The sequence below is a fragment of the Cavia porcellus genome, unplaced genomic scaffold, assembly GCF_034190915.1.
Source record: "Cavia porcellus strain 051 isolate PalLab524CR breed Dunkin Hartley unplaced genomic scaffold, mCavPor4.1 scaffold_14, whole genome shotgun sequence".
Classification (NCBI taxonomy): Eukaryota; Metazoa; Chordata; class Mammalia; order Rodentia; family Caviidae; genus Cavia; species Cavia porcellus.
The window spans coordinates 16,995,922-17,010,979 of NW_026947497.1; the positions used below are offsets into that span (position 1 = coordinate 16,995,922).

A 15,058-nucleotide genomic window follows, 5' to 3' on the forward strand; every position below is an offset into this window, starting at 1 on the left:
AAACATGTTGCAACTTGTTTTCAAATATTTTGCAATTGACATTAGGGAGAAATATTCTGATTGTATCATGCACTGTATCAGACATAAACGTCAGGAAAATTCTTTGGCAGGTGCAACACACTCTGAGTTAACTGTCTGGTATTATTTTTCTGTGTACAGACCATCCAGTGAAATAAATGAGGCTGTGGTCTCTGAAACAGGAAACACAAACCATGAGCACCTGACGCATGAAGGGTATGAGGAAAGTACCACCCTACAAATTCGACCGGCCACAGAGACCCAGTACAGGGAGTTCTCCTTCGCCAAGAGCGGAGCTCCTCTAGCTGAAGACCAAAGAAGTGACTCTGATTGTGCAGGAAATGTAAAAGAAGAAACAGGCCCCAGTTATCAGACAGCTCCCCACACGCTCGACTCCCGAGAAGGATCTCTGGTAGAAGAGGTCATCTTCAGAGAAAAGCCAGAAGCAGGGCGGCCAGGCGCCGCTGTGGTGGAGCTGCAACTGTCCCTGCCACAGGAGGGGCACAAGGACACCGGCTGCCCCGCAGTAGCTCTCCTGGGAGCTGAGAAGCCTGCGTCTGCTGACCCTGACCCGGGCCCTAGCTCGCAGCACGACAGGGTTGTCCTCATAAATTCTGCCCCTGCTGATGAGACAGCAGACCCTGCTCGGAGGTCCAGCAAGATTCTCCAAGTCTCCAGCGGCAGGGAGCTGAGAGTGATCCAGGACAGCGGAGCAGCAGCCGCGGGGCTGCCCCGGGTGGAAGTGATCCTCGACTGCTCTGACGAGCAGAAGACTGAAGGGTGCAGGCTGCAGGCAGCAAAGTGGTGTGTGGCTCCTCCAGGGGAAGGAGGGCAGTCCGAAGCACCTCCTTCTCTGGTCTCCTTTGCCGTCTCATCAGAAGGCACAGAGCAGGGGGAAGATCCACGCTGGGAAAAGGATCACAGCAGACCACACAAGCACAGAGCCAGGCACGCACGTAAGTCCTGCCCCGGGTGGGGCCTGCTGTCAGGGGCTGGGGGCTTAGGGTGATTTGCTGCAGCTTTGCCCGCATGGACTTTTTTTTAAGAAAAGAGTTTTCTTCTGTCTTTTATCAACTTTTTAAAAATATTTAATTAATGCAAAAACAAAAGCCAAACATGAAATTGTGAAGAATATTAGATTCTGAATGGGAGGCAATGTCTGAACTTCATAGTAAATATCAATTTTTTCCATGAATTTCTTTTTAATCCCCCAAAGTATAGGAACTCTTAAAGAAAATAATATGGTCCGTGTGCCTTTTTGTTTCAGAATATGGTAATGTTTCATGTTTAAATATGGTGAGTGTCTGGGAAGTCATGTGGAGGCTGAGATTAAATGTGGAAAAGTGGTTGGGTCTGCTGCTGAGAGTGCCTTTAAAACAGAGGCTCCACCACTGATATTAAAAGCAGATCTTCATTTTGAAAAAAAAAATCGCTTTGCAGCTTGATGATGCTTGCAGAAGTGAGCTTGACAGACAAGGCCATGTGTGATTGGAGCAGTTACATGATCCCCTCTGTTGTAAATGTCTTCACTAGACTGCAGAGTGTTTCATCCACCTTCTAGACACAGAAGCCAGTCCCCAGGGCCATGTGCGGGCAATTAGTTGTGATGCCCCTGTGACCAAACAGAAGCTGCACATGAATTCAAGGCTTTTATGGTAGTATTTTGTTTTAGCCAGGGCAGTGAATGCAGAAAGGAAACAAGAGGAAGCTTTGAAGTTAGGTGTTAGGGTTTTTGTTCTTTTATTTCCTGTATATGTGTATTTTATACCTCAAATTTTGGAATTCCATTTGATGATGTAAATGCTGAGTGGCAAAGGCCCTTAACTGCATGAATGATGCAGCCCAGCAATGAACTGGTTATTCAAAATACCAGTGAATTAAAGCTAGTTCATTGCTCTTCCTTCCAAATCATATTTTTAGAATAACCACTTGTAGCTTTCCTGGCAAGTGCTGTTAATCAGTCCTTATACTTTTAGCATTGTATACCATTTTCACATTGATAGCATATTAAACAAGAGTATTAAGACCGCATTCACATGCTTTGTGTTGGCAGTGAAGTCAGTAACAACTGGGCAACTGTGACTGTCAAATCCATAATAAGTTGTGTAACGCTAAGTCAAAAGAGGATTCACATTTAGGAAAGGCTGTGCTTCCACATACTTTTTTATACAAAATTTAATCACCAGTGAGTATCTGTAACTTATCTCCTCTGATTGTATTTAATTTTCTAAATATTAAACAATAAATTTTTTGGACATAAAAGCTAATTTTTGATCCTAAAATACTTACTTTTTTCTGAAACTTCTGTTTAACTATCTCAAGTAATCATAGTCATTATTAAAAACATGGTCATGATTAATGTTATAAATTAATTTACCACCAATTTATTTTTCAAAACAAAAGAAAAAATTTAAATATGAACTTTTATTATTTTATCTCTGTTAAACTCTTGTTTTTTATTTAAAATTATTACATACTATACTATTTTTACACCAACATAAAGGATCACAAGTCACATAATTTTAAAATTTCCCCAAGATTTACACACATTCTTACTGCAATTAAAGTGGTAAATTTTTAAAATAGCAATATATTTAGAAACAAATTTTTCTAGCTAACTTATAGGTAAAGCCTATAGCATGTATTCACAATGATATATATAATGTTGGGAAATATGACTAATTATTAATTTAATATCTTTAATTATTAACTCAGTGATTTGAATTTATGTTAATTACATTGCTATAAATGGAAAGATTTTGGGTGGTTTTTGAAGTAAAAATAAATAAATGCAAAAGAAAATCTATATAGCTACATTAAGACACATAGAAAACATTTTAAACGTTTTGGGACACATTCCAGTTTTATAAGATGCTGAGAAACTTTTATATCACATTTTATTTTCTAAATATAGAAGTAGAAAGTGTATCTTGCTTTTTAGAAAATATTATGCTCCTTTTAATCCTAGTTATATTAACTGGTATTTCTCAATTAGTTTTTATTGAAATGGTAAAAATCTACAGAGAAACACATGTATAAAATGTTCTAGTCTGTATATATAAAATACATTTATATGAATAAATGAAACAGGGCATTGTATAGTGTTATGTGTGTCTTGTATTATTATATGAGTATAAATTTTAAAGGAAATAAGGGACAGAGGTGTAGCTCAGTGGTAGAGGGCATGCTTAACATACAGAAAACATTGGGTTTGACCCCAACACCAAAAAAAGAAAAAGAAAGTGAATTGAATTCTTTCAAATTTTAGTAACCAGTTATAAAATTTTTTCACATCTTCATTTTCCCCAGAGAAAGGCAGTTTTGGGATTGTAGTGGAGTCTTCCTTGAATTCAACTCATTACAGCTTTTGTACTTTTCCTAGGTCTCAGGAGGAGTGAGAGCCTGTCAGAGAAGCAGGTGAAAGAAGCAAAATCTAAATGTAAGAGCATCGCCCTCCTCCTCACGGATGCCCCCAACCCCAACTCCAAGGGGGTGTTGATGTTTAAGAAGCGCCGTCGGAGGGCCAGGAAGTACACCCTCATCAGCTACGGTACTGGCGAGCTTGAAAGAGAGGCAGACGAGGAGGAGGAGGAGGAGGAGGAGGAAGGCGACAGAGAGGAGAAGTGTCAAGGGGCATTTCTTGGCACAAGTGAGTCCGAAGTGGATGAAGAGTTGCTGTCTGACACTGACGACAACGCCCAAGTAGTGAACTTTGACTGGGATTCTGGACTGGTGGACATTGAGAAGAAACTGAACCGAGAGGACAAGATGGAGATGTTGCCAGACACCACAGGAAAAGGAGCCCTCATGTTTGCCAAGAGGAGGGAGAGAATGGATCAGATCACAGCCCAGAAGGAAGAGGAAAGGGTGGTTGGAATGCCAGGCAGAGAAGTAGACCTTGCTCAGACAGATGGCCTGAGAACCACGAGCTCTTACCAAAAGAAAGAAGAGGAATCGGTGAAAATGCAGACCTCTGTGAGCAGAAGCTACATCCAGCTGAGCCACAGTCCGGGCCATGCCCCCCAACAGAATGGCTTCAGTGGAGGGTCCGAGATAGCAGAGGCCCAGAGGCTGACCCCGATGAACAGAACCGCCAAACCCTTCCCAGGCTCTGCAACCCAGCCAGTAGCTCCCTTCTCCCCGACCCACAACGTCCCAAGTCCTGCCTCGGACTTCCCCGCTCCTCCACCTTATTCTGCAGTCACTCCTCCACCCGACGCCTTCTCCAGAGGGGTAACAAGTCCCATCGCTGGCCCAGCACAGCCCCCTCCATGGCCACAGCCTGCTCCGTGGTCCCAGCCAGCCTTTTATGATGCCTCTGAGAGGATAGCATCCCGGGATGAAAGGATTGCAGTGCCGGCCAAAAGAACAGGGATATTGCAGGAAGCCAAAAGGAGAAGCACCACAAAACCCATGTTCACGTTTAAAGAGCCCAAAGTAAGCCCAAATCCTGAACTCTTATCACTTCTTCAAAATTCAGAAGGCAAACGGGGCACTGGAGCTGGGGGCGACTCCGGACCCGAAGAAGACTACCTCAGTTTAGGAGCAGAGGCTTGTAATTTCATGCAAAGTTCCTCTGCTAAGCTAAAGACCCCACCTCCTGTTGCTCCAAAACCTGCAGTCAAGTCCTCATCCTCGCAGCCAGTTACCCCAGTTTCTCCAGTCTGGTCTCCAGGAGTGGCTACCAACCAACCTCCTGCCTTCCCTGTATCAAACCCATCACAGGGCACAGTGGTGTCCTCCATCAAAATAGCCCAGCCTTCCTGTCCTCCTGCCCGGCCTGCAAGTGCGCTGAATCTGTCTGGTACCTTCAAAGGACGACCAGTAGCAGTGGCTGGTCAGAATTACAGCCCCAAGCCCACAGCAATGACACCAACAGTCAATGCTGCTCATGCTGGTGCAACGGGACCATCCAACGAGCTTCCCGGAATGAGCGGGAAAGGAGCCCAGCTCTTTGCTAAGAGGCAGTCGAGAATGGAGAAGTACGTGGTGGATTCCGACACCGTCCAGGCCCACGCTGCCCGGGCTCAGTCTCCTACTCCATCCCTACCTGCCAGTTGGAAGTATTCCTCCAACGTCCGAGCACCTCCTCCTGTGGCCTACAATCCTATCCACTCTCCCTCCTACCCACTGGCTGCTGTCAAGTCTCAGTCATCAGGGCCACAGGCTGCCAAAGTGAGCAAGAAAAAGGGCAAGAAACCCCTCAACGCCTTGGATGTCATGAAGCACCAGCCGTATCAGCTCAACGCATCCTTGTTTACTTTCCAACCTCCAGATGCAAAGGATGGCCTTCCCCCCAAGGCAGCAGTCAAGGTCAATTCAGCCCCAGCTGTGAAGCAAGCTCTTCCTTCCCGGCCAGTGAATGCCACCTCACCCACAAATGTGCGGGCTTCATCTGTGTACTCAGTGCCAGCCTACAGCTCTCAGCCCACCTTCTTTGCAGAGGCCACCTCCCCAGTCAGCGCATCCCCAGTGCCTGTGAGTGTGCCCACTTCTCCGAAGCAAGAACCTGCCTCTTCATCTTATTTTGTGGCACCAAGGCCGAAGTTCTCAGCCAAGAAAAGTGGTATCACAATCCAGGTGTGGAAACCATCTGTGGTGGAAGAGTAATCTTGTAGCTGAAACTGAGTGTCCACTTTGCTTGAAATGAATTGTTTGCAGTGTCACTTGAGTCCCTAACAAACGCCTAACAAATCCTCAACTTACTTAATTTCACATGTGTCACTTCCCAATCTGGGTCCAAGGAGCATAGTATTTTTAATGAGTCAAAAATCCAACTCAGATTGATTTAAAACATATTTATCTTCTTTGCACACTTAAAAAAATCTGGGAGCATCCCAAAATGGACATGTGCCATTACGTTAAGTAAGCAGGATACTTAGGATTTATGCTTTAGCTATAAGAAAGACAGTGATTAGTGTTATCAAACATTAGGACACAGCAATTGTGTAAGGTATCAGCTGTGCTCCCATGGCGAAAGGTTCAAATGCAGTGGAAATATAACCTGTATTGACTGAGAGTTCCCTTTTAAATCATGCTTATCTCTATTACTAGTGTTAAGGGCATAAGAACTCTAGAGAGAGCAGGATCAACTCTGGTCTGTCACAGGCAACTGTTGACACCACAGAGAATGTTTTACAGGGTATTGTTGGTTTGGTAAGAAGTGGGTAAGAAAGAGGATCTTAATAATTACTGGGCACTTACTATGTTCGATTTTTTTTGGCCAGATAGTCTTACATTTCGAAGACATATTTAAAGTAAATAAGATATGCAAGAAGGATAATGATCTTTAGAGATGATTATGCCATCCTTCCTCCCAGGGCTTTAAGGAACTAAATAAGTACTGTACATCTCCTCTGCCCATGAGAGCATAAATTTGTTTTCTTCAGCTGAGGCAAGTGGTAGAGTACAGACTAATGAAACAACCTGTGAATGGAGGGTGCACACAAATGTACACAGGGCTGTTGTTTTCCCTTTGGAAACCACACTGCTGGGACCTGAAGGGTGACCGACTGCAGGAGCTGATGGTGAAGCGTGAGGAGCTTCATGTGCACGGAGACTGTAGGGTGAGAACACAAAACTACTAACATCCTGTCTGAATGACCTCACAGATTTTCTTCCTGTGTTCGTTTGCTTTCTGACAAGTGCTTCTCCCACTGTTCCTTGCAATATTATTCTTGCACTTTTACTTTATTATTTATATTTGATGGACCAGGATAATTCGGGCAAGGTTACCTTGTAAATTTGGATTGGTCACACACCATGGCATCATCCAGCTGGCTATGAAGTTAATAATGTTACTGAAAGTAAACCTGAAGACCTTTCTCATATCTATTTTAAGTCTGAGTGTAACCAACCACGGAAAATATTTGACATGAATTAATGTAGAGAACTACAAAGCATGTATGACAGCTTCAAGGAGAACCATCTACTCTTTGCAGTAGATATGTTTAGAGGCCTCCTAGAAAAGCTTGCCTGGTTTGAGGGTACACAGTGTCACTTGAATCCTCTGAAAATCTCTGTATCCCTGTTCTTTCTCTGCTGTCACTGTCAATCTGCTATGTTTTTCTCTATCCTATTAAAATATTACTTTCTTCTTTATCTGTTCATTGTGCATATTTTTTGCAAATCTTTCTTGTATAAGCTATGATGACCTAAGTCACTTCTCTGATATTTCCCTTAAAACATCAGAATTTCCTTTCTATAAGCATTCATTTCTCCATACATTGTAAAGCTGCAAGCTTAGATATGTGAAACATAACATAAAAAAAAAAAAGAGAGAGAATTAAGTCAGTTGCAAAAATAATGGGGCTGATTCTTCTGCTTTTTCTCTGTAAAATCTTTCACTGGCATTGGTGGCAAAGCTACTGCAGGATGTGTTCTGGTCTCTTATTTGCCTTTTTGGGAAGTCAATTAGGAAGATTAATGCAGAACAAAGGAACAAGCAATTTATAACTTATATAACACAGTTGTTTGTATTACTTATTTCCTGCAAAGGAAGTCTGTTGAATGCAGTACATTCTGCATTGTTTTCTCATAGAACAGTCAAAAAAGGTGAAGTAGGAAAAGAGATCATTTTTATGACTGCATTCTTAACATAGCTCAAAAAGAATGGCATAGATTAGAGGAAAGACACGGAACACACAGGTAGTCCCTCTGAGCATATGGGTCCCAAAGTATTCTAGGATGGTAACGGGTTAGGAGTACTCCCAGTTGTCCAGTGGTTTGTGGTATGTAGGGATGAGAAGTGTTTTCAGTCCATTTCCTGTTGGGCAGATGGCAGTCTTAGCAGAGCCATTATTTGGAGCTGATGACTAAAGACAACTAACATTGACTATATCTTTTAGTCATCTGGGAACTATGAAGGATTCACACAAAGTTTCTAAGACTGTCAGGCATGCAGTCAAACAGCTACAATTTTGACCAGGAGTTGGTTGTAGAGGTCACTTGGACCATGCAGTCTCATTTATAGAAGAAAGTGGAAATTTTACAAAATGAAATCCACAGCAGAGAATCTGATATCCTGAGGTCTATGCAAATGAGAGAAAGAAAGACAAAGCCATCTCCCTGAAAGAAAGATTTCTTTCCCTCTCACCCACCAGGGAGCTGTGTGACAACATTCAAGCTGGGGTTTTGGAAGTGATATCAGTTTGGCAGGTGGGAGCTTTAGAACTTGAGAAAAGACCCTCCTGCCCACTGGGCCTGTTTTACAATCTCAGTCTGGCTGGTTTTAGTGTGGTGGCAATTGTTTGATTGGTTAGTGAGGGGTTGAGGGAGCAGCTTTGTGTAGTTTTTAGCATCTTTCAGCTCCCCTGGTTCTTTGAAAAATTTACTCCTAGCTAGAGCGCCCCCCAAGTCAGTCTCCATTGTCAGCACTATAGAAACAATCAATGCCTGAGTAACTGTGTTATAACAGGTGTCTCTGTCCACCATCCTCAGACATCTGCTGCGTGGTTTATAGGGTCTAGAGTATACATTAAAGGTAATCATGGTCACTGAGGGTCATTAAGCACAGTTCCACAAGCTTTCCCTCAGTAACGTGTCAAAGCTCTCTTCCTGGCAGAAACGTGCTATAGTGATCAGCACAACCCTGAAGATTGTGGGAAGAAGAAATATGCCATGTGCATATAAGTACAGCAAGTTCTCCTCCGTCTTATTGAAGGGCAAAAATTGAATCACAGAGCTGGTGAGATTGGAGATCGGAGTGTTGCTATTTCACTCGTAGAACGTTTACTAGTTCACTGTGAATGTTTCAATCGTAAACACATTTTGAGAGAGGAAATGTAGACTCTCCACTGGTGTTGCAAAGCATGCATTTCCGACTGTGTTTTATGGCATTTGGGTGGTCACTCTAGAACATGTAAAACTTTGCACTTCAGAATATATCTAGTATGAGTGCTAATGATGATGTGTATCAACTATATTATTTTGCATGAAGTATCTCACTTAATCTTCACAAGAAGCAACTCTTTTAACCACAGGAAAACCAATCCAGGCTATATACAATTCCTTAACATAAGCCTAGGTCATTCATCTATTCTGTACAGTGCCAACTTCTGTCTCTGTGGGACACCTGGGAATTGTCGTACAGCTCGCATTCTAGCACAAGTCACATCTGAAATGTCAGAAACAAAAGATTCGCATTTAAAGAGGGTGGACGAGCACGTGTGGGACTACTTTGCAGTCTGTAGTCACCGGGTTAAAGGACACCGAAGGTTATTTTACCGCTGTAGGCACGTCCGACACCCTGACTATGAGACTCTGTGAGGGACTTCCCTAAGAGCAGGAGACATTTGGTTGTCAGTGCGTGAATGTAATCTTTCAAATAACTTTGCTGTATATCATTTCAAACAAATATTTATCAGAAGGTCTTAGAAGCACCAACACTGTAAGGGTGATTTTCTTAAAAAGAAATTAGTGGAGTTATTTAATGAGTTACTACAAGTTAGGCAGGGAGGGTATTTGAAGCCAGAGTCCTCAAAAAGAGGTGATTATTTTGTGAAAGTTAAAGAGCTTCAAAAGGCTTCCAGAGGGAAATATGCGGCATATCTTCATTCCCTCCTGGCATCAGAGTTGTGATGTTTGTACTAAATGTTTTTTACAAGTTCATGAGAAAAGTATGTAAATTCCAAGAACCAGCATTGTATTCTCAGAAGCAGTGACCCTCACTGGTCTGATGTCTCTGTATCATTGGACTCTAGGGGACACAAAGACTCCTGTATCACTTCAAAGCTGCTGACCGAGTCAACAAGTATTCTGGGAAAATGCAGAGTTTAAATTCTTCTCGAGACTTCCCATCAGGGCTGATCGAGGGCCATGAAGCTGGCTAGTTAATTCCCATAGGACCTGACACCAGAAAAAGTCTGTCAGAGGCTGGACTCTATTTCCCCTTGTACAGTTTAAAAACAAGTATGAAAACTGAAGTCATCTTATGTGCATCCAGCCAATAAATTCCCCATGATCTGGAGGGGCCTTAGAATTTGAAGTATCATTTCCTTAATGTTATCAGGTCCAATCAGTTTCTAAGATATATGTATTCCCTAATCTGTCACAGGGAACCTGCTTTCCTGCCCCCCTTCTTTTTTGTGACAGCCATAATACCCAAAATGATAATATTCAAAGCATGATGGAGAGATCATGCTCTCACAGGCCACACTTCTTCAACTCCTCAGCAACGATTACTGATTTCTTCCTGGGGGAAAAAAGGAAATCAAAGGATTGTACCTGGCCCTGAGTTAAATGTATATTATAGGAATAAAGGGACACATATTCTTGGAAGTAAATTACAAAGAGCACAGTGTTTTGTGTTTTCTTTGGGACACATTTTAGCAGCCAGGGAATCCTGGATACTTTTAGTTGGAGGAATAGTCGGTGTTTAGGTGAAGCATTTTGGTCCCGGTGAGGTGAAGCATTTTGGTCCCGGTGAGGGTGGATGCTGTGGCAGCCATTCAGTCCACTTCCCGGGCCCAGGGGAAGGGGAGGGTAGGGGATCAGAGCGAATGTGTTAAGCCCTCCTATGTGCCAGGGAGTATGTGAAATGTATTGCACAAATGATAACCATAGCTAACATTAATTGAGTAAAACTTCTGGCCCTAAATTGTGCCAAGTATCTGTCATGGGTTAACCCCTTGACCCGTGGTCCTAATGAAATCGGTACCACTGTGACAAGCCCCATTTTATGGCTTATAGATGGGATTGTGAGGAAACGAAAGCTGAGTAAGTCATCCAAGGTTTCACAGTGTGAAGTAGTGGTCGCTGCATTTATTTTGCAATCTGCGTTCTTAACTGATATGCAATTTGCACCTCAGAATTACTCTGAAAAGGAGAAATTTTCCCCTTTGACAGATGCAGTACTTGAAGCACAGAAAGACTAACAACTTATGCCACGGTCGCCAAGCTCATGAGTGGTAGATTAGGTTAGACTCGAGCATTTTATGAATCACATGGTTTACCAGTCTCGCAGGCCTGGTAACCTTGCTGCCTGAGACCTATTAGCTACATCTTGGCCAAACAGATTCATCATGAACCCGCTCTGTGTGTACTGTCTGGGTGGTTTAGACCACACCGAATGAACAACCCCAGTTCCATAGGACTGCTCGTAATATCACATGCTGAGACAGCATGTTGGAAATGAAAGCCAGTTTCTGCGGAAGAACCACCTGTTTTAGAAGTAAAACAGATGGATTTGATAGTGGTTTTAAGGGAGTTCCCAAAATTCTTTCATTTTCCTGTTTCAGGATGAATATGGGCTGTACTGGGAATAGGAGCGGGAAGGAATGCGATTCAAAAAATAAAGCATTCAAAGTTTCTACATAAAAGGAAATGCTGTCCTTGGCTTTACGCCATTCTGACTAAACATAATTCAGAGAATTTTCTTATTAAGTACTGAATCAACACCCAGCTTGCTTTATTGCAAAACCAGTAAAAACATGAGGCATATGAAAAGAGTAATTGTAGAGTTATGCTGAGCGATCACCAGCATTTAGTGTTGCAGAGCATCCCCCAGTCACCACTGCGGGGGCCCTAGGGAGCTGGCACCCACATCAGGTGACCAGCAGAGAGCAAGTCCCTCCTGCTCCAGAGCGCCCCTCCCGCCCAAAGATTCCTCAACAGCTATTTCTGTTGAAGACCTCTCCAAAAGGACATGTTTGCACTTTACATGTTTTCCGGTTGTTTCTCTTTCTCTGAGCTGTGTCTCATTGTTATTGTGAAAACATCTCCTAAAGAACTAGTATAACGAATGCTAAACATGGGCTTTGAACATTCCCATTGCTAACTTCAAGGAGAGGAGATGAGGGTTTCTAGGTTAGTTGTAAAAACTCATCTTCAGTTTTGCTGCCTCACTGAAAATCATAAACGTTAGCTGGGTTTAGTAGTGGCAAACACCTGTAATCTCAGCACTTGGGAGGATGAGGCAGAAGGATCTCAAGTCTGAGGTCAGCCTGAGTTCAGCGTGAGTTCAAGGTCAGGGTGGACTACATAAGACTATATGTTTTTTAAAAAGAAAAGAAAATCATAACACTACTAAGTAGATGAGACTTCTGGGGTTTATTGTGTGCTAGGTGCCCTAGCTACATGGCAAATGTTTAGTGTTTTTAGCGTTACAAAATAACTACAATTCAAGGCAGGCCCCATTGTCATTGACTTGGAGGTGAGAAAATGAAGGTAAAGGAAACTCAAGGACCTGGTCCAAAAGGTAGGCTAAGACTCAGAACCAGCCTTCTGCCAGTCCATGGATGCCCCTCTCTAGAACACTCAGGTCATATGGAAAGGAATCACTCGTCAGAGGTGATTAAGTTTTGCATGCCTCAGGATTAATTCAAAACTTACCTTAGACCTTCTAAATCAAAATAAGCAATAATTGAAAAAGCTTAAAGTCGGGTGACTCCAAAAAGGGTATATCAGGGGTGGGAATAGCCGTGATATATATTTCCATTGGCCTGTTTGCTTATAACCTCATAAGTGTCACGGGGAAGCCCACCACTTTGCTGCTGTCAGATGAATGAATATCACTAAAAATTGGTTTAAATGCCTCAAACTCCCACCCCTTCCACTCAACTAGCATCATCTATTTAATAGAGCTGTGCTAACTTGCACTAGGCAGATAGAAGAAAACGAGAAAATGGTGCTGCAGAAAAACATCTCTAAATGCTAGCGACAATAATGCAGAAAATGTTTTTCATAATTTATAAATTAAAAACACAATTTGATTTGGGGGAAGCAAAACGAACTTAAATGAACTCTACATACAATTAGGAGAGATTGTGAGCTACACAGCGAGGGCACTGAAGCACAGTTCGAAGAGGTTAAGAGTGAAGTTTCTGGGGTCAAATGGCCTGGCCTGAATCAGAAGACTTGAAGCAAGTAAACCAGCTGCACTGTGCTTGAGCACCCCACTGTGTTATGCATGCCATAACAAATGCATCTCACAAACTGTTACGATTAAATGAATCAATATGCATTACATGTATAGAACAGTGACCAGCACACAGAAAGTATTCAACACAGATTAGACATTAATATCTATTTGCTCCATGAACAATAGCTATGCTACTGTTTCAAAAACCTTCAGGAAGAAAAGGAACAATTAAATAAGTTCTTTGTGTTCTCTGTTAATATGAGTCCCAGTTTAAAGGATGTACTCCACCTAGAATAGAAAAAACAAAACAAACAAATGAAAAATACAATCAGAAGCAGTTATCTATGTAAATGCTGTACTGATATCAGAAATCTACTCCCAGAAGTGTTTAAGTGAGGGCTCTTCACCTCCTGACATTTTTCTTCTTACCGATGCTTTATATCTTTACACTCTATTCAGCCTGCTTGTGAATATTTTTCTACTCTGTGTTCATCAGCTGTACTAGCATAGTTTTTACAAACATGAGGCCAGGATGCAAAAAGTGGCTTTCATATTTTAAAAATATAAGATTAACATCAGCTTTGAGAACCTACCCGTAGTAAGGTACTCTGCTCAATTTAAAGCACCAGTAATAGATGGAACACATGTGGCATAGTTAGCAACATAAAGAGAGCCCTTATGGGGAAATGCTTGTAAATCAAACACATTCTCAAAATAGGATAGGTGGTATCCTTAGTAAGGTCCTAGCAGGATCTGAGAGGCTTAAACAGGCTATCCCACAGAGAGTGGAGCAGTTGGCAGCCCATCCCCAAGACTACCCCACTTCTGTGGCTCTGTGACAGTTGGGCTCTGGCGGGCAGCACCACCTGACCTCTGGGGCACAGCTCACAGCTGTCCCCATCCCTGCTCTCAAGCTCTGTCCTAGGACAAAGGGTCAGCAACCTGGCCTGTGCAGAGTAACTGATCCCCTTGCTTGAGAGGCAGGATCATTTTCCAAAAACAGGAGCAGTCTCCTGAACAGAGCAGGCTCCCAGCTCCCAGGACAAGTGATGAAAACAATTCTCAGAAGCAGGACTGCTGTGGGAGGAGCCCAGCAGTCAGGCTGCCTTGCAGACAGAGGGAATGTCTGTGGGTTTTCTGATATTTTGGAATCTGTCTGAGCCAGGAGCAGCAGTCAGGAAGAGAATAAAAAAGTCAAAACAAGCTAAGATTGTGAAAATTTTATCTGAAGCCAAATAACTTTTCTTTCAAATACAATTAAATTGACTTAGTTTTCCTTTGTGACGCTTATATTTAAAAACAAAACAAAACCACTTCTCCTTCTTGTGTTTCATACTCTTTAGCTCTTTTTTTCTTCCTCCTAGTGTATCTCAGATGTATAAAAGACATGCCCTCTTAAAAAATTGCCCTCCTGACCATTTTCTAGAGCTAAGAATCTGAATGGAAAGGGTTAGTTTAAGGCAAGAATTCTTCTACAATCAGCTGTAGAGTCCTCTGGTTTGTTTTTTAGTCATACTCAGAATCTGGTGGTGGGAGTCTGGCCTGCTGGACTGTTTGTCAGTATTTATCAGATGAGGCTGATCGTAATTTAGCATAGGAGCCCAATAGGGGATCAACAGATTTTGAAATCTGCATGATGAAATACCCAAGGGAATGTCACTGCTCACTGTGGGTGGCGGGAGTGAAATAAACAGTAAAGCAAAATATATCACTTAAAACTTTTGATTTTAAGTGTATACCTCAGTTCACTAACTAATGATTACCTTTATATATGGAATATTTATTGGAGCAAAATACTGCCTTATTGCCTTTGTAGTGTTTTGACACAGCTTTTCACTTTGAGTATTTTATTTTATTGGGGGTGGAGATTTAGCTCAGCGGCATAAGCACCTGCCTTGCAAGCAGGCAGTCAGGAGTTCGATCCCCAGTACCGACAAAAAGGAAAAAGACAAAAAAAAAAACCCAAGCACATTATTTTATTTTATTTTATTTTATTTTATTTTATTTTATTTTATTTTATTTTATTATTTAAGGCAGGGAGGGTCTCACTATGTAGCCCAGGTTGGTCTCAAACTTCAGTGATCCTCCTGCCTCAGGCTCCCAAGTGCTGGGATTACTGGCGTGCCCCACCATGTCTGGCTAGTTTTTCAGCTTTCCTTCCCAAGGAGAGTTTAAAATTCC

General features: G+C 42.4%; 1 protein-coding gene across 1 annotated transcript in view; it reads left to right on the top strand.

The window, feature by feature from the left end:
* The window catches only part of Synpo2 (synaptopodin 2), a 177,696-nt gene that overhangs the window by 133,011 nt on the left and 29,627 nt on the right, over nucleotides 1–15,058 (top strand). Inside the window, exons 3-4 of the mRNA XM_003476796.4 lie at nucleotides 160–974; nucleotides 3,401–5,598. Of these exons, the coding sequence (XP_003476844.1) occupies nucleotides 160–974; nucleotides 3,401–5,598 (3,013 nt within the window). The remainder of the gene's footprint in view (nucleotides 1–159; nucleotides 975–3,400; nucleotides 5,599–15,058) is intronic.